Genomic DNA, 21,302 nt, shown 5'->3' with positions numbered 1-21,302 from the left:
CTTTCACTCTCTTTCTCTCTCTCTCTCTCTCTCACCCCAACCGGTCGAGGCAGATGGCCGCCCACCCTGAGCCATGGTTCTGCTCGAGGTTTCTGCCTCTTAAAAGGAAGTTTTCCTTGCCTCTGTCGCCTAGTGCTTGCTCTTGGTGGGAACTGTTGGGCTTCTGTAAATATCATCACAGAGTATGGTCTAGACCTGCTCTTTTATGAAAAGCGCTGTGAGATAACTGTTGTTGTGATTTGGCGCTATATAAATAAAATTGAATTGAATTGAATTGAAAATTGAATTGAATAAATAAACTTCAACTGTGTCACTTCTCTGTAATGAAACTATGTAATGAAAACAGTGTGTCTACATGACCTCAAACCTTTGTTTTAGTTCTACAATTTTGTGTTACTTATTGGCCAATATTGGTAATTACATAACACCAGGCCATTTTATGGTCAGGTTCTGAAATGTTCTCAGGATGCAGGAGTTAGACTGTAATGTTGTGTAAAGAAACAAGTCACCATCTAGGTTTGAAGAATATCTTTCCTAATGTCTGATGCTTTTATGAAAAATGTATTATTGGTGTATTCTTTAAGGTCTTCAAAGAATCCAGTCTGTAAGTAATTTCACTTTTGTTATCTACATATCTCAAATTGTTGAATTTCATTTAGGAAAAAGTGTGTCATTGACATGGGGTATGGTTACTCAGGATAAAAATACCCCAAAGTTATCCTTTTGTAAACAGATATAGCTCACTTCAGTATCACCTATCAGTAGGCTTATGTAGCTACAGCTGTTGGATTTTTGCCAATATTTCTTTGGTAATCATTATAAGGCAACCTGTGAGAACTGCCAAGAAGAAATATCCCCAGCGCACCTTTTCCAACAGCAGATGGTGCCACAGTGGCCTTTTCCCATGCAGAAACCTCTAGAAAAGTTTTGTTTACTTCGTTTATGCTTAATGAAACTGTATCTGAACACCAGCTCTGCTCATCAACCGACCAAAAGATTTTTCACGCGGCCTTGACAAGAGGAGCGCCACCACCAAAAATGACCCCAAAGCAGCATTCAAACACGATCAAAGACAATTTTGGAGTTCTGATTCAGGACCAAATCGGTGCAAAGAGATTTAAAAGTTAACGAACTAATGGGTAGTTAACCTACATATGCATAATATACACACTACAGCGTGCGGCTTTGGTACGGTTGTTAAATTCTAGCACAAAATATAATCTGTAGAGACAGACATGTTTTCGCAGCCTACCTGACCCGCCCCTTCGTCTGCTGCGCGCTCGGCAGACTGCACACACAGATCCTCCAGTCAAAGGGCAGTCAGTCAGCACCATACCCCGCCCTATAGCTGCATACACGCCTATCAAATGTCTGCTCACTGGCTGATGTTCACGCTTATATAATGCCTCTTGTGCCAGACTGTGGTGGTTCTCAGCGCATGCAGGAATATTATAAGCAATGTCGGTTTCAGGTGTGGGCTTGGATGAGTAATAGGAGATTTAAGGCCAGTTATTAAGAGGCATGTACTCACAAGAAACTGCTCAGAATAAGTGCAGACATGAGCGTACTGATCCTCACTTCCCTATGACAAGCGTTTCTCATTTGCACCTCTCAAATTAATATATTGTTATAAAATCCGCCTAAGAGAGCGTCCGTGTGATTACAATTGCAAAGATGGCCTTTTTCCCCCACTTCCGCCGCGGCCTCATCCTGCACTTGCTCCCAATGAAAGGCCCCAAAATAATAATATTCATCACCACTCAGGCCTCTCTTATTTGCTCAGTCGCTTTTTCTCTGAAGCGGAGCTGGCTGCATGGGCGGGGGACGACCAGCAAGACCGAGCGAGAGTGACGCAAAAGGAGAGGCCATTATATTTGCTTCCTGAAAAAAAAAGAAGATTATGCTGCCCAGCTGGGAGTTTATTATAGGCTGGCTACTAACAGACACTTATTACTGAGGCTGACATGGACCTGTATGGGAAGGTAAGATGCAAGACTTTACCATAGAAAGGGGGCACGTTAAACCGTCATAAAGCCATAATGTAGGCTATATCCTACTGAGCAATGAGAGGTTGGACAAAGGTTTGCAGTTTTATTCTTGTAGTATTGCTCTTGCATGATGGGGAGTGACACGTCTGCTGCTTATAAAAAAACTATAACGTTTTTCACTTGCACAGTAAATCATACAGCTGTAGGCAGGTGGGACGCGCTGCATGCTGAGTAATGTAGTGAATCTCAACAGTTTGATGCCGTCTTTCCGAGGCTGTTCCGATACCGCGCAAAGACTACAACCCCCATCTTCATGACAGCCCCCCCAGCCCCTCCGCGCCGCCGGTGACGTCAGAGACGCGCACGAAACGCACTTTCCTCTGCTCGCGCTCATCTCACGCGAGCCAGCCTCGTCATCGCAGGGGCGCGTGCCACATCCGAAGCGGAGGGGACAGCTCCCAGGTGCTGAAATTGGTCGGCGCTCCAAAGAGAAAAGAGAGACACAGAAAGGGGGGAAGAAAATCAACGCCTGCATTAGACACAAATATAAAACACCGTATTCTGCAAAACAGGGGCAGATACAGATAGAGCCGAGGCCTTCAAAACAGGTTTGTTCGCACAATGTCCTAAACGCGTTTTGGTGCTTTCATCTATTAATAGTTATATGGGAGAACAGGATTAATAGATAAAAATGACCTCCTGCCCAGAATTGCTTGTCTAACATTAGCTGGCATGCAGCTCCCTGCTCAACTGCATCGCGTAATTTCACATTAGATCGACTGGTTTTATCGTGGTGTGAGTAAATGCCAGCATTGCACTGATGTTGTGAAAGCGGTGTCCTTGCAAATACTGCCTCAGTGGTGATTTTTTTTTTTTTTTCATTCACGGAAGCGAACAGAAACCCGGTGCAGGGTGTGCAGGATCGAGATCCGGCATCTTTTTTTAATAACTGGATAGGCTGCAAGGAGCGCTTGGCTGTCCGTGTTTGGCTATATAGTGGCTTTGTTAAACATTCACCTTGGAGCAGAGATGACGGTGCTCTTGTCATCTTGCTGGTAGCAGTTGTGTCCTCTTAGGTCGTTGACTGCTGACAGCTTCCACGGAAGTCAGTGTAGGTGCGTTGTTAAGGTGAAAGATTCATCTTATAGCCTACAAAGGGTAGCAGTTTTAGTTAGGAAGAAGACTGAATGTCTGGTGAAATGTGATTGTCTTTGTAGTGGGAACCCATCACACACTTTGAACTGTTAATAGTAACATTTAAATTGGATGTAAATTTGGTGTACCACGGACACCACCACAATTGAAACAACAGAGTTGAGTTTGACATGTTTTGTTCTAATACAAAGGAAGTCCACTTTGAAAATTAAAAACAGTATTTTGCCCAGTACCTAAACAAAAGTACTGAATCTGAATAGTATTCATGAGCTAAACATTGCTCTTTAAGTAATAACGGTAATAACATCAGTAATAATAATCCTTTAGTTTCATTAAAGATAATCATTTTGGAAGAAAAGTGGCTTTAGAGAAGACAAACTCAGCTCTTTAAAATCCTGGTTATCTAATACTCATCAATACAACAGCTTGCTGTGTTGGTCATGCTGGTTTGCCTGACACGGCCTTCTGTCACTGCTGATCTGTGGCCTGTACAACAAGCTTATACTGAACTGTGCTAACATCTAGCTCTTTCTCTCTCTTTTTACTTCCCATGCTGTGCACACATGAACCAGAAGTTGTTTTGTAAAATAGTCGTGATTCAAGTGAAAAAATCACCCACCTAATCACATCTTCACATCTTCTGTGCGTCAAAGCTACGTGAAAGCGTCACAGTAGCTCAAGGTGAAGCTCTTAATGCCATCTTTTCAGCGTCTCTTTCTCTTTTTTTGCAGATGGCTGCCACTCAGGATGTGAAAGGGAAGGGAGAGGGAGGGGACCAAAACTTTGACTACATGTTCAAGCTGCTGATCATTGGCAACAGCAGCGTGGGCAAAACATCTTTCCTGTTCCGCTACGCTGATGACGCCTTCACTTCGGCCTTCGTCAGCACAGTAGGCATCGACTTCAAAGTGAAGACTGTGTACAAGAATGACAAGAGGATCAAACTTCAGATCTGGGTATGAAATATTAACATCAGAGCATTAAACATTTAGAAGTGAGACACAAAACAACTTTTATTCCTGACCAAACCAGATGAAATGAGTGGAATGTAGCTATCAAAGATATGTTATTTCAGCTGCACTCTTTGGCTGGTCAACACCAGACGATAACTCACTTATTTACTGTAGAGTCATGAAGAGCCTTTTTTCCCCACATGTCCTTCTATTTAGAAAGCCAAACTCTAAAGCATTTATGATTTGTAATCTAATGATGGTGATTTACAGAAGAAAGGAAAGCAGCAACACACAACAAGCCACAGATACATTTTCCTTTCATGTCACAGTTTCTTCTGCCATGCAACACCATGCACACGCTTCCATTTAATTCAGTTAAATCGGGCACATTTGTGTGTTGAAACACAGTGCAGTCCTCCAAGGTCTCCTGGAGGACTACCTCAGCTCTGAGAGGGAAGGGGCTCTTCAGAGATGCCCTGCCCCCTTTGTTTCTCTTGTTCTCGTGTTTCCCGTCTTTGCGTGCAGGGTATCTGTGCAAGGCTGTCAATCCATGCGCAGAGCCCACTTTTTCCTGACCTCTGCCCATAGCTCTCTCTGCTGATCAATACATTTCGAGCACTGTGACAGGTTGCAACTTGATGGCTCTATGGTTGCCCACACAATCAAGTCCCGCACAGGGGGGATCACCTATGCATCAGTTTAATTTCAGACAGGATTTTGGCCCTGAGGACAGACCATGCTTGCTTGGTATGCTTGGACACACTTTGCTTTCCATCTCTTGTTACAGAAAGGCATTATGTTAGATATACTTCAGTCAAAGTATAGAGCTTATAGGCCTATTTGGAGCTAACCCTACTTCTTTCACCATTTCAACTTTGTAGGTGTATAAACAATAACAATATCATCACAACCATACATCCATCATCCTGAAGCCAATCCCAGCTGACATCTGGCAAAAGATGGGGTACACCCTGGTCAGGTTGCCAGTCCATTGCAGGAACTACACATAGACAAACAACTACTCACGCCTAAGGACAAGGGTCACCAATTAACCTAGTCTGCATGTCTTTGGGATGGTGGGAGGAAGCCGGAGCACCCGGAGAGAACCCACGCAGACATGGGGAGAACATGCAAACTCCACACAGAAAGGCCGGGGCAACCAGGGTTTGAACCCGCAACCTTCTTGCTGTGAGGCACCACTGCACCACTGTGCCGCCCATCATCGCAACCAACCTTTTAAAAAATCAATTTAGTGAAAAAGGACCAGTTCACTAACAAAAAGTGATGTTTTTCACCATCCTAACTAAGCTATTTTAAAAAAGTAGTGCTTGAATTTCAGCATCTCACTTCACAAAAAAATCCAAACTTCAGTTCTTTGTTCCTTAGTCCTAAAAACATGTGGCACATCAGCTGTGTGCTTTATTAATTGACGGAAGCTTCAGTAAAGGCTGTGTTGTGTGTTCTTGGTTTCACATTACACTATGTAAGTATGGAGACAGATGGAAGTCTCAACATTACTGACAGGAGACTAGTAAGTGTTAGTTTGGCACAAAGCGGGGAAGAACATAGAAGCAACACCTTCCTTAGAAAGTGTGGGAAACCGAAGAACGTCTGAGGCTGTTTAATTAGGAGTTCATCTGAGCTGTTGAAGCAGATTGTCTCGCAATGCCTCTGAGATAGTGAGGGGATAGATATGTAATCTATTTCTTTCACTTTCTTTCCTCTCTCTCTCTCTCTCTCTCATTCACTCTCTCTCTCTCTCTATGTCTTTATTTCTGCGCCAAATTTCCTTCATGGGTTTTGCTCTCTCTTGTCATAATAGTTTTCTTTTGCAGCAATTAGCCATCCCCAGCCATTGGTGTTTGCTAATCACATAAAAAGACAGAAGACGCCCTCCAGCAGGATGTGAAATCTGGATTTGAACAGTCAAACGACTGGCTAATTGAGATAATGTGTTTTCATTGTTAGCAAAGGCAAGCATATTCAGACAGAAAAAGGATTGCCCTTTGCATCCCCGTAATTGGTCTGTCTTTTTTAATCGGCCTCAGAGAGAGCAGAGACTTACAGTAAGTGGCTGTTTACGTTGATGGCTATTGGCTGCTGTCATTGTGGTAGTCAGCATTAATCTGCTGAGAGATAAAAGCATAAAAATGTATCATAGACGTGTCCCTGTTGTTATATTAGACCCGATGAAGCGCTGAGCGTGAACCTGGTGAAGAGCTGAAACTTACTTTACTGAACGAAGAAGAGCTTGGGCGAGTGTCAACCTCCGCTCACCATCTCTCCACTTGAAGTAGTCAGCGTCTTGGATTGATTTCTGGTGAGCTGCAAACTACAAGCGAAGCTTTTCAAGAAGCTCCAATTCGCAGGACTCAGCTATCCCCCCCCCCCCCGCCCGTCCTGTTCTGTCTTTTTTAACTGAGAACAAGCGAACAGGCTGACTAAAATAGCCTGGGAATGCAAAGGTCATTGTCAAGCACACGGACAAGGATCGATAGGCAACTGAAATGACTGAGGTTAAAACAACATTCAAATGACTACTGTATTATGTATTATGTGCTTCAGTGAAACATATTTATCATCCTCTTTTTTGTTATTTAGCACAAAAGATGCTATTTATACAACACACACTAGTCGCTGACATTAAAAATGCACACATTCACATTCACATTTTCTGGTGTTATTGTAAACTGACAAAAGGTCCTAGCTGTGGTGTGTGTGGAGGCTCGGCAGGCTGTGAGCTCTCTCTCTCTCTCTCTCTCTCTCTCCGTGGAGTGAAGGTCAGAGCTGTCCTCTGGCTATAACAGGCACACTGTTGCAGCCATGTGCGGACTGATAGAGAGCAAAACCACAGTGGCAAATACAATCCAGCACTGCCTGTCGGGCTTCTGTTTAACATGAGCCAAGTAGAGCAGCCAGAAGTCTTCCATCATCATTCACAGGAGCCTGCAAACACACTTGTTGTGGGCGGAACAACATTGCAGTAAACATACAGTATAAACAGGAGGGACATCATTGGGACTTATGATTATATAACTCATAAAACAACAAATCTGTGAACAATTATTGGGAGGAAAACTACTTTTAGGAAAGAGATCAAACAAAACTATTCCTGAACTCACATTTCTCTTCCTTCCTTGTGGACACACTCGCTGTAGAAAAGCTTCATCTGTCTGTATTGGGGACCCATTAGCATTTTCATTGACATCTTGTAGCAAAGGCTGCAGCGGGCGCTTGTTTCCAGGGTAATCTGTGCACAATATACTACTCCTCGAATGCTGTGTAATCACTCGCTTGCTTTGCCTTTGAGCAATGTGTTCAGCCTTATCATGAGCAGCAAGCAGTTTCTCAATGTTTAAACTGTTTAACCTTCAATTTTTTTCTTCTTCTTCTAGGAAATGCACACCATAAGCTGAGCTCTGAATACTGCACCACTCAGTGTTTAATACAGCTGAGCGGTTATCATATTGAGAGGAAAGAGTCAATCACATCAGCCCAAACTGAATCGCTGCGTTTGGAATCCCGTCAGTGCAAAGCCAGGGAGGCAGTTAGCATAATGATTGTTTCCACATTGTGAACACATCAAGCGAAAGCCATAAGTAAATGTAGATGTAGGAATTTAGATAGCATCCAAAATTATGCCCTGATTTGAATGAAATAATCTCTTAGTGTGTATAAATAGCTGCAGATTAATAATGTGCACGTCTGCTCATTTGCCATTATGGACGTAAATGTGCTGTGAAGGGTAACGTCAATGTTGCTGAGCTTGACAGTGTGTATAACAGTTAGCCGGCTAACAGCAATGCTAAATCATGTTGTCTGTGTGTAGGACACAGCAGGCCAGGAGCGCTACAGGACCATCACCACTGCCTACTACCGTGGGGCCATGGGCTTCATCCTAATGTACGACATCACCAACGAGGAGTCCTTCGGCGCTGTGCAGGACTGGTGAGTGGTTCTGGGCTTTTTGGAGTCGGTCTGTTTTTGACTATTTTTGTAGCTGTATGTCACATCTCATCCTATTTCTTCCTGTGGATTATATTGTATTGTTATAAGCATCAGATCAAAGTCCATATCTCTTGCTGTAGTATTTGACAGCCTTGTTATGTAGCGTGTATTTGTGCAGCTCTGTCAGGCTCGGAGATCTATGGGAAACTTGTCAAGGTCATGGCTCTCGTCCATTCATGAGTCACACAAGCGTCTGCAGGCTGAACAGTCAGAGCCAAAGCCCAAATGTCAGTGGGTTTTATGTCATGTCATGTCTAAAACAGGACTTGGAAGGCGACGTTCAATTGGCTGCAGAAACCAGGTTTCTGGGTTAGGATTCTTGCCCGTTCTCATCAGCATAAACAGTGTAGCACAACAGCCAGGAAGCTTTGCTGAAACAGAGGGATTTCAGCTCTGTCATTAGAGTTGACGCGTGTTTTCGATTTACCTTTTACTGATCTTTCTCCTCACACCCCAACTCCACAGGTGTTGCAGTGAGAAACTGTCATCTTCCATTTTATTTACACCCTGCTGTCCTACAGCTAGCTCTCTCTGCCAGCCCAAAGAGATTAGGGCAGCACAGAATGAACATTTCTGAGAGGGAAGATTTCTGAATCATCACGGCAATATTCTCATCAAGATCAAGTTACAGGATCAGCTGCAAGGAAATGATGATATGACTCACGTGTACTTGACTCATAGATGGTGGTATTTTTGCAGTGAACAATTCACCTGCATGCCACGTGGCTTTCACCGATTGTAGGACTATGACAATCACTATTAAGGCCAGTGTCTACTTGGCTCCCATCACTTAGCTAGCAGCACTTGACAGCTGCTTTGGATAGCTCCCGTCATAGCTGAAGCAGCTGTGTGAGAGCCGGGTGTTCTTTAATTCCGGATGAAACGTTTAAAACAACATACAACTGGGAAGCTGCATGCATGAGTTGTTAAAATGCTCCACAGCACAGCCTGATTTGTAGTGAAGTAAGTTTCCTGTCATTACGCTCCAGAAAAACAAGGCTTTCTTGTAAAGAGAGGTCAGAGCCAGACAAACCTATTATTCTTTTAAAGCCTGTCTGACACTTTGATGAAATACTGCAGCACTGTCTGGGATGGGTATCTTAATTTAATGGAGCCAAGTGTGGCAGCGACAATCCTGCAGACTTACCTGTGAGCTTACATACCAGACACAAATCAGTCATAAGTGTATACAAGGGAAGAGGCTATTTTCTTACACTTCATGTAACCACAATCCATTTTTTAATACCACTTTCTCTTTCCCTTGTTCCTTGTGACAAGGTTGGGGGGGGGGGGGTTGCCATGGCAACGGTTCCTTCCTCGACTGTGGCTGACTTAAGCTTGTGACGTGCTCATTTCCTGCATGTGACAAAGACGAAACTGGGAAATATTGTAGCGCTAACATAAAATGTAGCATTTGTATGTAGGACTCATCATGCAAATGATTTACACAATACATAAACAAATTTCTCTCAAAGCACCTTCCATCTTCCTTCATCTGTCCTCTCCCTCCCAGAGGCCAATTTTTCAGAAATCACAGGGGAATACAGTATCTTTACAGCCTGCATATGTAGCTATGTCAGTGAACATTATCCACAGTTCAAAATAACCTGCATCTGAACCGCTATAACAAGTCAGAACTGGACAGAGAAAGGAGGAGTGCCAACATCATGCTGCTCTCTCACTCTGTCTGTCTTTGAGTCGTTGTTTCTTCCTTTCTTTCTTACTGGCTCTCTCTCTCTACTGTTTTCAGCCTGTGGTGTGTTAGCTGCCCTACTTTTAGTCACACTGCAACACCACAGGAGATATTTGTTCCCTTAATTCCTTCTGAAAATGTGTTTGGAGGTTAGAGCAGTACAATTATAAGTACATGCAATATATATTGTACAGGCAATGCCTCATTTTCAGTCTGCCTTGAGTGTTATGACCACAATGACCCAACACAAGCTAGCTTAATTGATGGTTTAAAGGCTAAAGACACAGAGCTCAAATAACGAACGTGGATATGCACCCGTCTTGTCAGTGACCATAAGTAATACCTTGTGTGGCTACAATACCTAGCAGGCTGTTAGTTTACCAATCAGATGTTAGCAGGAGCCAGTGAACAAAATCGGAATATTTAAACCACCGCCAAGCTGTGGCTAGTAAGCTATTTGCACCACAGATATTACTGTAATACTGTCATCACAATACAGTTTGAGGCCATAGCCTAGTTATAATTTGAACTACAGAAACCTGTATTTTATATACAGTACTGTACTGCATTACTGTTTAGTGTGTTTGAATTATACACAGTACAGCAATAGTATTTGTAAAGTAATTTGAAAAGTGAAACAACTGTACTGTGTTTTGAAACAGTCAATTGCAAAGCTGTCCATTTCATTCCTTTATGTTCATGTAATAAATATAAAAATGGCAATTAGATGGTAATATGCATGAGAAATAATGAAAAACAGAAATTTCACTTATTTAAATCATCCGCTTATAGTGATCAATTTGACCCGGACAGATGTGATCACTACAAGAGATTTCCACTGTAGCTAGAAAATAGCTAATTACATCATACTACATCGAATCTAAAGAGCAGCCTTTGACCCACTTTCCCACTGCTGCCGTCAGTGACTCAAATATTACATGATGCCAGACACAAGGTGATCCAATGACTGTTCATGACTGGCCCAAATGGTGAACAAACTTTACATTGTGTACTTAGCTCTGCCAACTTTAATGTTAACTTCTTAAGGATCTTGTCCAATGCAAAGTGCCACAAACATGATCCTGGGAAGTTTTTATAAAATGCAGCAACAGCATTTATTTGACTGTGATGTTTTTTTTTGTGGGGGGGTGGGTGGGTGTATTTGTTTCTGATTACGTGCAGGTCAACCCAGATAAAAACCTACTCGTGGGATAATGCTCAGGTGGTGCTGGCTGGAAATAAGTGTGATATGGAAGAGGAAAGAGTGGTCTCAGTGGATAGTGGCAGACTGCTGGCAGAGCAGTTGGGTAAGTCTTGGAGCAACATTCACCCCTCTGTGCCTATTTCTCTCAAATATTGTTCACAAATCTGTCAAAATCTGTGTTAGTGAGCACTTCTCCTTTGCCGAGATAATCCATCCACCTCACATGTGTGGCATATCAAGATGCTGATCAGACAGCATGGGTCTTGCACAGGCGTGTCTTAGGCTGGCCACAATAAAAGGCCACTCAGAGTTACATTTACCATTACAGATTTTAACTATCACTCCTGAGTATACTGCCTCCTTGGCTGCGGTCTAAGAGCATTTTAAGTAGGTCTATATAGTAGCTCATGTAGGTTGGCCACAATAAAAGGCCAATATTTGAGAGAATAAAAACAAAAGTGTTAAAATTTTGTTTCAGTGTAAATGGGATAATGAAGCAGCTGTGGCTCAGGAGGTAGAGGGGGTCATCCACTAGTCACAGGGTTGGCCGGTCAATCCCACCTCCTCCTGTCCAAATGTAGATGTGCCCTTGGGCAAGACACTGAATCCCAAATTCCTCCCGATGGTCAGCCAGCACCCTGTGTCGTAGCTCGCTGCCATCGACGTGTGTGTGTGTGATTGTAAATCACGCTTTAGATAGCGCTTTATAAATGTAGCCATTTTAACCATTTTCAAGCTTCAGCAGCAACAAGATCATTCAATCATAAATATTTATCGTATGATCCTTGTCTTTGTCAGTCCTGTCACTTCATGTTCTTGCGTTACTTGCTTTTCCTCTTTCAAAGGTTTTGAATTCTTTGAGACCAGTGCCAAGGACAACATCAACGTGAAGCAGACCTTTGAACGTCTGGTTGACCTAATTTGCGACAAGATGTCCGAGAGCTTGGACACTGATCCGGCCGTCACCACAGGAGCTCCTACTGCCAAACTCACAGACAGCGCTCCGCCGCTCCAGCAGCCTGGATGCAACTGTTAGTGACTGATGCCAGGAAGCAAAGGGAGGGCAGCACAGGTCCCGTAAGGTGGTAGAGTGTGCAGAGTTTTGTTCTCCCTCAGCATTATCACTCCTGCTAGTGCTGCTTTCTCTGGACTACAGTTCATACCCTGTTTAGTAGTAGAATTACAAAATCCTGTCGTATTATCTCTCAACTTTTATCACCTTATATCAAGAGCAAATAACCAGACAAACAGACATGGCTATTGTAAAATGTGTAACGTTACGGGATATCTAGAATAAAGAGACACCATATTCACATTCTTCAGCTAGTTAGTATGGTGATAAACCAAGTATGTTTGATAAGGCTGGAAATAGTCTATAGTCATGATGTACAGTTAATCCTTAAGACCTTTTAAAATCTTTAAGACCTAGAATAATTAGAAAATGAGGGATAGAGTCAGTGAGTGCTTTAATGATTTTTATTTTTTAATTTTTGTACTATATGTATTTTCCTTTTATAGGATTATTTTGTCTTCTGAAGCTGCCAAATCTATGATTTAGTGCACGATAGGATGTAGCGGCTTTCTTTTGTGTAACAAGTGTGTGGCTGTTGTGTGACTGTACAGGAAGTGAGTGTGGGTTTGCACGAGTGTGAGTTTTATGTCGGAGTCACAAATGAGTTCAACTTTGCCATCTAAAAATCATCTACCTTGGATAAAAAAAGTGGCCTTTTAGCATCTCCAACACGGCCTCTGTAAGTTCCTCTGTCATGCTTACTTTTGGAATTAATCCAGTATGTATAATGTTGATGTGAGTACTATTCCACATTTTCCTGTCTGTAGATGTGTGATTTCTCTGATAAGTATATCTGTAAATCTTAAAAGCAACTACTTCTATGTGCTTAGTCTCTAAGATGACCCTTTATAGTTTGATGCGATGAGCATGCTGCCAAAAAGTCAATCATATGTACTGTTTTATCTGAAGATAGAGCCTAACCATCCTCAGCTCCATATGATAGCAACAATCCAGCAATTTATTAAATAAAATCACACACTGAAAAGGCACAGTACAGTGTTTGATATACAACAACTGATCAGCTCTGGCATGGAAAGAACAGCCATATATAAAAAAAATAAATAAATGTATTGTTTAACTTTTAAGTCAGCATGCTAAAATTGTTTGTGTTATGAAAATGAATTCTCTCCTGAAAGACATACAGTAGTTTAAAATGGGAAGCTTCCCTTAGCAGGCATACACGGGACTGTAGTGGTTTTAATCATGATACTATATGGAGTTAAGTCTATATAGGATAAAGCTTGTAGCTTATTTTAATATCCAGAAAACCTTTCTGTTCTGAAAAAACATTTGTGCCAAAACACAGCAATTCCTTTAGCATTGTCAGTTGTTTGTCGCATAGTTGAACAAAAGCTCCAAAAAATTGCATGAAGTCAGTCCTGACTTATCTATGTCGATTTATATAGTACGATAGTGTATATAATACTCTGTGTTACAGATTTAGGAGCATTGTCATAGCACTTGCTGTGAGATGCAATGGGCCAATAAGTGCAATATTTTATGAATGAAACCATGTACATAGTTTCTCCTGTCCTCGAGTACAACGACTCTATCTGCAGTATGTGAGTGACAGTTTGGTCAGAATGGCTCTGAAACTGATGTACAATCTCTAAAAGAGGAGTGTGTGCTTTGTTCAGTAACTGCAGCCACTGAATGTGTGACTCGGTGTGTGTGCAAGTGTGTATGTGTGTGTACCTGCCATATTGAACAGACAAATTACGTACTATAGTGTATTGTTTGTGTATACCTTTTGTACAAATGTATTCACGTACTATAGGTTGTTCCTGCTAACTGTTGGGTGTTGATTGAACTTGTGTTATCATGTCAAAATGCAGTGTTATTGTGAAAGATAGTCATGGAGATAACTTAGTCCATGCCATACTGTTGTAATTCCAAGATAAGGTATACACATAAACTAGTTGAAAGACCCTGCGCATATGTGTGTACACTGTACACGTGCCTTGCACGTGTGCATCTGTGTATGTGTGTGATATTATAATTTTATGCTAATAGCCATGAAATAAATTATTGTATTGATCTCCAGTCAAGAATCATATAACAGAGGAATAGTTATGTGGCAGTTTGGATGTCCAAACAAATCTCATTTTAGAACAGTATGACTTTACATATAACTGAATATATTTGTTTCTTGGAGTGCAAGCAAAGTAAGAAATATGTTTTTGAGATTATAGGAAATAAATCAAATTCTATCAGTGGGTCTCTGTGTTCACTCTCGCTCTCTGCTGACTATATGGAAGCGTGAATGAGGGATTCGTTGGCTGCTGTCTCAGTGGCTTTGCTCTGTTCTGTTGATGCAGTGCATAAGCCTTTTTTTATTTCTAGGCCATGTACACCACCTAGTGTCAGAGCGCTACGCCTGCACCAAGATCTGAGACTTTGCAGCTGGTGATAAATGAGGAACACTTGACATTATGCTGTATTTACTTACATTTTTGGTGGTCAAATGTTGTAGCGGAAAAGTACATATTGAAAGTAACTTACTATACTGAAACATCCTTTTTGGTCTGCATTTTACTCCATAACTTACTGCTTCACTACTACTCTACTCCATTTCAGAGGCAAATATTGGACTACATTTAACTGCTAGCGTCTGTTACTTAGACTACCCAACAGTACATGTAAAATAGTTACAATTAAATTATAATTAATTAAATCTGCCTCAACAGCTACATTTAAATGCTACTTACATGTTTATGCACTAGTGATAATAATGTTAACATTCAATAATATATGGTGAAATGTAACTAAATCCAGTTACTCAAGAATTGAAAGTTATACTGCTTTTTCTTTCTACTTCCCTTAATATCCAGACTGACATTGTACTTTTTACTCCACTACCTTTATCTGAAGTTTTTGATTTTACAAACAAAATGTTTTAAATCATTTTATGGATTATTGATTGTTGTAGATAAAACTACCAAACAGTCCAAAACTATGTTAACAGTAGCTTCACCTCCACCAGCGACAACATGGAAATACTGTATGATTCCTTAATGTCTTTATTGCACCTTCTAGGAAATCCACTTTTTCTTCTAAAAAGTATGAATCTTTGTAAGATGTAGAGAAAGCAGAAAAACTACAGACCTAACCCACTAGTTTAGGTGTGAGATTCATCTCACACCCAAAGCAGTCGGCGGGGAATTGGTGAAATGCCAAATATAGAGTACATGCAGGATATTTGAAATTAGCCATACCACACTTGACAGTATATGATCCTTTAAAACAATGACAAGAAACCAGTGAGTAGGCAGAATCAACCCATGCTTTTATTTAATCCATTGCATATAAAAACTTTTTTTTAATTATTTTTATTATTATTTTTTACATAAAGTTGTATGATCTACAGTGCTATCCAATAGACTGCAATTAACAAGGAATCCATTAAAATAACATTTTTAATTGTCTTGTGAAACTTCCAGACAAGTTGGCATTCTAAAGACATAACCCAAAAAATAATTGTCCAGAAGACCTTTTTTTAAGTTACAGTTTGTGTTTTCCTTTCACACCATAAAAAATAGAACACATAATGAGAAAAGAACCCACTGTTTCCATTGGTCCAGGGCTGTTTAGAATCTACAGTATGTGTGTCAAAATAAGAGTCCCTGTTTCGGTACAATGATGCACCCCACTCCCACCCAAGCCCCTCTTCACTACAGAAATATACTAAACCCTTCTCCTGTCCAGGCAGAAAAATGTCAGTGGTTTTGGATATTGCAAGTAATGTGAGTCAAAGTGTGGGCCGAGCATAGATAAGCAACACACTGTCAGTGTTTCAGCCATAATTAATGCAGCAGTGGCTGAACATGCAGATGTGTCTCAAAGCCTCTGTGCTTCGTAGGCCATGGACAAGCAGCAACTACACACTCCCGTTGCACCCTGTTCAGTGTTTGTAGCTGGGATACGACCACATGGATGTAGACGACACTGCAGTAACTGTACAGACGGAGCAAAGTCACTCCCGCGTAGTTTACATCCAACCGGCTGTGTCACATCTTTGAGTGTAGAGGCAGGGAGTAAGGAAGGTGCGAGCTGTTCAGACCAGGTCTACAGCAAATGCGACTCTTGGACATCCGGCTATAGGCCACACATCACTCAAGTAGTAAATCTGTGACTTGTAGTTGACCCGAATCTCCGTAAGTGTCTGCACTGACAGCAGATTTTCCAATTTGTGTTTGGCTGTGATAGTAAAAAGGCAACATTTGCAAATTTACAACAGGAGATCAGGCCAACCCAAGCCAAAAGATTCACCAATGCAGCAAAAGAGAACAAGAAATTAAAATAGGAAAGAAAAAGGCTAAAGTAAATGACATGCGTTGAATTTAAGGCACAGCCCATGGGCCAAGGAACAGTTTCTTTTTTAAAAAACAATTTGGCTTTCCCCCTCTCTTCACTGAGCTAGTTCTCAGATAAGCAACATGTCGATGGATCATTTTTTACACTGAAGCTCATGTGTAATAAACATTCTCTCAACAAGAGGTACGTAATACAGCCACACCATCACCAAAAGGGATGATAAGAATCAACCATTTACAACAAACGGCATTATGATAGTAATAACATTAATAATTATATATTATATACAGCACAATAAATATATGTTTGTAAACAGCGATAAAACCAGAAAATTTTATTACAGGTAAGGGCATTGGGTGAGGATGGGAAAAAAAAGAGAGAAAGAAAATCTTGGCACAAAATGAAAGATTAAATAAAAAGTTTTGAAATGACACATAATTAAAACAAGCACTCTTAGAAAAAAGCAGTGTGCAGTATTTCAAGTGTGTTTTTTTTTCTTTCTTTTTAAACATTTGTTGATTTTCTATATTTTATGTACACAGAGAAAAAAAAAAAGTATATTTGGGTACTGCAACTGGCAAGCCTGTACTGTGGTCTATGCTACAGTGAAATATTTACTGTACCACCTTTATATTGCAAAAATGACTCAACAAACAGAAAAATATAACAATAAATAATAGCATCAGGTGTGAAGTGAAAAATGATGAAGAGACTCTTGGCGAGGTGTAAGACAGCACTGTTCAAGCCTAAGTATTCATGACTGACTGTTTTGGCAAGTTCAAACATATTAAAAATATTGAAGTGGTGACATATGAATCTGTCAGTGCATTGAAGTATCCACGTAGAGGATGATCTCGTTTGATGACTACGCAAAAGGAGCTGAGCTGATTGTCTTGTCGAAAACAAAGACAGCAACTGGGTTTGATGTTGCAATGGCAAAATTAACATAAAAATAAAGTGGCTGGAAACAAGCAGGTATGCAGCTATTGATGATGATGTGTATTCTGAACAACATGTGCAAGAAAAATTTATACGAGGACAATAAAAGCTTTCACAACACTGGCATAAAATCACCCCAGTAGTTTTTAACACCTTTGCTGTTTCTGTCTACTTGGAGCACTAATCAAGCTTCTAAAAAAAGGTGCTTTTTGTATCAACTACAAAGCATTGCATTGTCTGAGGATGTGTTCAAAAAAACTGCAGGCAACGATAACAAAATTAGAAAGGCTTCATCCACATCCCAGTTTCAATGAGAGTAAAGCATAAGACTTCAGGTTCCTGCTCACCCAAATAATGGTTATTATGAATAAATTCCAAATTTTTATTTACAGGATTAACCAAATACGAGTATAGTGGCATGGGAATTGTAGTATAAATGCTATTGGAGCAAGTGCAAACACTTAAGAACACTCCTAATGTAATCCAGCCTTGAAGATACCCCCTTCAAAACACTGAATATCTGTGACACATTTCTACCCATTGGTTCCCAAAACTTCTCTAATCTTCTTTGCTAACAAAAAAAAGCCTAGGATTGCAAAAGTAACTTCTAGAAAATATCTGAATCTTACATACAGTACGATACAAAAATTAAAGAGGTCTAGGACAGCATCATGGCTGTTTAGATTTGAGCTTTGTATATCAGTCAGGTTTTCAAGGAAGACTTCCATATCTGCAATGTGTCTCGAAAAGTTCCCCAGTGTGCTGCGGCTTTCTTCTCAGCAGGAACGGCAGCTTAAAATGCCTCCTAATTCGCAATGGGGAGGGAATAACCTAACTGAGGGGGAGATTCTCCTTGAACACACCGATAACCGTCTCTGTAGAGTATGGGCACTTGATAAAAAAAACACAGAAACACTGCAAAACTTTCAAGCAAGGCTGAGACAAAGCGTAGGGAAGGAAAATTTGATATTTTGTATCGTGTGAACAGCACTGAGTGGACTATGAGCCGCTCGTCCATGTCCTGAACCTAAACTTGTAAAGGGGAGGTGTAAAAGTGAAATAAAGACACACCACTTCAGTACAAACGGGAATGGAAAGGAGTTTTCCTGAGTGCAAAAAAACTTGAAGAAGTACCAGTGGGCGTGTCTGAACAAAGCTGAAAGAAGGACTGGCCAAGGTGGAGAGCAGCGCACGCTTTGGAACCATAAACATAGATGTATAAAAAACACAGACAGACTCCACAAAACCCAAAAAAATATTCTATAAATAATCATCTGTCATTACTAAGAAGAACAGTTAATCAGGTGCTGTCCATAAACTGCTATGTGTGTGGGGTTTTCTCTTTCTCCTCTTCCTCCTCTGCTACCTCATCCTCCACAGCACATGGTTGTGAGCAGGGTGTCTCCCCCTCTTCCGCTACCTCCTCCTCTTCATCCTCCCCCACCTGTTCGTCCAAAGGAATCTCCGTTGATTCAGAGTCCTGCGTACAGAGTGTTTTAGAGTCAGTACAGCTGTTTTCCTCCTCTTCCTCTTCCTCCTCCTCCTCCTCCTCCTCCTCCTCCTCCTCCTCCTCCTCCTCCTCCTCAGGCTGGCTGCCGCTGTCTTTCTCAGTGTCCGACTCCCCGTCCTCCTCCAGTGTGAGCTCAAATTGGAACTTGTCCCCTCCTGGGGGTCGAGTGCCATCTTCAGACTCGTCCAAGGCAGGAGAGGGGCTTTGGGGGATGGTGCTTTGGTACCACTCCCTGTTGTCTTCCAATGTGTCCAGGATGTCCTGGGCGTCCGGGTGGACCAAGTCAGCCCACGTCTCCCACAAAGGGTGAACGATATAGTCTATGAAACCAACCTACAGGACGCATGAGGGGGGAAATAGGTAATTCAGTGTGTGTCTATTCACAATATGCAAGTCCATGTACAGTACGTTTGTTTGTGTATTACCTGGCTCTTTTCTACCGAGGCGTTGTGTTTGTCACACATGGGGCTGATCTCCATGCCCCTCTCTCTCTCTCGGTCCCCCTGGCTGAAGAACTCCTCCATGATGCGGTCCGTCCATTGGCGGTACAGCTGGAGAGGCTTAGTGGGGTTGCTCAGGTCTGCACAGTGCACCATGTTCTGGAGAACCTGAATATATAATAAAAAAACACGGTGTCCATGCCAGCCGCCTGCTCCATGATGTGGGGTAGGCTGAAGCACAAGGGCTCGCTCACAGCATCATTTACATCAGGGAAATTCCAGGCTGAGGTCATCTCATTTTAATGACATAATTGTGATTAGTGGATTTGCTTGCAGAGGTAAAGTATGTGCTTTGGTTTCAGCATTTGACCAATGGCAAAGCTGAACTTTAGGACAAGGGAGAAAAACATTGCCGAAATGACTATCACATTACTGCTTCACATGACCCGTAGTCGCAAACAAATTTGGTAAGACCATGGAAGTGTTGCAGAATGTTTGAGAGGACCACGGAAAAAAAAATAAAAACACATAACAAGGGCATGGATCTAGATTTTACTGGCCAGCAGATTTATTCTGACCTGTATCCTGTCTGAGTAGTTGTCCAGCAGCAAGACACCAGAGCTGGTCACCTTCTTGGTTTCCACCATAGTTTTCAGATCAGCCAGTAGATTCATGTGCTTGGACATGTCTGTTGCTAGCACCTAGGAATACCCAGAACAAACCGATTGAATGAGTGTATAATGTAGTGCACATATTGCATTCCACTTAAGTTCAGTAGGTATCAACTTTATAGAAGAGATGTAAATCTTTTCACTTACAATGTCAATGACCATCTTTCGCAGTGATTGTCTTTGTTTTTTGGTCAAGTTTTGGAAGATGTCACAGTTCTCCTCTTGCAGAAGCTTGAAACCAACTGCTAGATGGTGGTTCTCCAACACAGACGAGTCATTGTACATCAGCGCTAGCTCTGAATCTGCATGGAGGACACAAATGATCATTTTAGGCTGAGGAAGTGAAATTTTTCAGGTTTTACAACGGTACAGGTGGTTCAAAAGTATATAAGAAAACCAAACTTGAACATTTAAAACATGACATTAACAGAATTTATACATCAAGAAATCTGTTCTGCCCGGGTTATTTTGTAAGGCAATACATACAATGCAACAAGGTACATCTTTTCAACACAATGAGGTCCTAATTACATCTCTAAAAGTTTATATGTGCTTCCGCTACACATGCATCATCCATCCTTTGCTCCGTGAGTAGCAGAAGAAAGCACCAGCATGTTTTCCGCTGAGAGGTTTCCCCACTCTGGGTCATTTCAAGGTCCTCTATCTGTATTTAGATTTCCCATTAAGATGCATTAGTCGTGGCCACAGTGAAGCAGAGCAGCAGGAGGGAGAAAGGGGATCTTGCTCTGTTGCTCTGTGGCTGACAGAAGATCATTCTAGTGACTCCTATCTAGGATGACTCACACTGCCTTTACTGCAGGGATTCCCCATTTAGGCTTATGGGAAGTACAACACATTTTTTGTGTTAAGTGTGTGAGACTGCACAGTGTCTTTTCTGTTCTGAAAAGGTTTTACTAATACCATTATGCAACATGGCTGTTTAAAGTGATACCCAGCAGATATATACTTTTTTTGTTTGTGTTTTGTTTTTTTGTTTGTGTAACACAACTAAATGAACCCTGTTAGTCTGGTTTAAGACTCGGTTCACCCATTTCCACCACTACCCTTGGCTCGTATCTAGTCATGCAGAAGATTTTGCGGATAGCTGCAACATATAGTGGAGGTGAATGGTTTGTGGTGCTCATAAAAAAACAGCCGCATCTATTCCCATAATCAGTGTCCCCATTACTCTGGAAAATGCTCAGACCTCAGCGTCAAGGGTAGGGATGCAGCGATTACCGGTTTTTACTATTAATTGTGCTTTAAAACGTCACAGTTAATTAATCGTAAAGTCTCCGCAACACCGAGTGTTTCTGTTGCACGAAACGAAACCGTTGCAACTTGCACAAAACGAA

At 41.5% G+C, this 21,302-nt stretch overlaps 3 protein-coding genes across 8 annotated transcripts in view; 1 reads left to right on the top strand and 2 right to left on the bottom strand.

Moving 5' to 3' along the window:
• The window catches only part of si:dkey-190g11.3 (uncharacterized protein LOC567059 homolog), a 6,178-nt gene extending 4,881 nt beyond the window's left edge, over positions 1-1,297 (bottom strand). The window contains exon 1 of the mRNA XM_046034209.1: positions 1,253-1,297. The gene's annotated coding sequence lies outside the window, so the exon portion shown is untranslated. The remainder of the gene's footprint in view (positions 1-1,252) is intronic.
• Positions 1,298-3,874: 2,577 nt separating this feature from the next.
• On the top strand, positions 3,875-12,443 carry rab3c (RAB3C, member RAS oncogene family). The gene is made up of 4 exons (XM_046034208.1): positions 3,875-4,099; positions 7,926-8,044; positions 10,980-11,104; positions 11,847-12,443. The coding sequence occupies exons 1-4, from the start codon at positions 3,875-3,877 to the stop codon at positions 12,035-12,037; spliced, it is 660 nt and encodes a 219-aa protein (XP_045890164.1). The 3' UTR covers positions 12,038-12,443.
• Positions 12,444-15,338: 2,895 nt separating this feature from the next.
• pde4d (phosphodiesterase 4D, cAMP-specific) overlaps positions 15,339-21,302 on the bottom strand; it is a 210,689-nt gene continuing 204,725 nt past the window's right edge. For all 6 annotated transcript variants that reach the window (XM_046035670.1, XM_046035669.1, XM_046035673.1 and 3 more), the window contains 4 exons: positions 20,095-20,249; positions 19,855-19,977; positions 19,262-19,444; positions 15,339-19,169 (listed from right to left, as the gene is read on the bottom strand). In XM_046035670.1, coding sequence (XP_045891626.1) covers positions 18,648-19,169; positions 19,262-19,444; positions 19,855-19,977; positions 20,095-20,249 — 983 coding nt within the window. In that variant the 3' untranslated portion in view covers positions 15,339-18,647. The remainder of the gene's footprint in view (positions 19,170-19,261; positions 19,445-19,854; positions 19,978-20,094; positions 20,250-21,302) is intronic.

The sequence above is a fragment of the Micropterus dolomieu genome, linkage group LG21 (genome assembly GCF_021292245.1).
Source record: "Micropterus dolomieu isolate WLL.071019.BEF.003 ecotype Adirondacks linkage group LG21, ASM2129224v1, whole genome shotgun sequence".
Taxonomy (NCBI): domain Eukaryota; kingdom Metazoa; phylum Chordata; class Actinopteri; order Centrarchiformes; family Centrarchidae; genus Micropterus; species Micropterus dolomieu.
This window is presented reverse-complemented; position numbering and strand designations above follow the sequence as displayed.

What these genes read in the sequence shown, in the direction of transcription:
- rab3c (XM_046034208.1), top strand. Translation starts at nt 3,875, where the DNA reads ATGGCTGCCACTCAGGATGTGAAAGGGAAGGGAGAGGGAGGGGACCAA. An exon ending in GGATCAAACTTCAGATCTGG is followed by an intron (nt 4,100 to 7,925) that starts GTATGAAATATT and finishes GTCTGTGTGTAG; the next exon opens with GACACAGCAGGCCAGGAGCG. An exon ending in ACTGCTGGCAGAGCAGTTGG is followed by an intron (nt 11,105 to 11,846) that starts GTAAGTCTTGGA and finishes CCTCTTTCAAAG; the next exon opens with GTTTTGAATTCTTTGAGACC.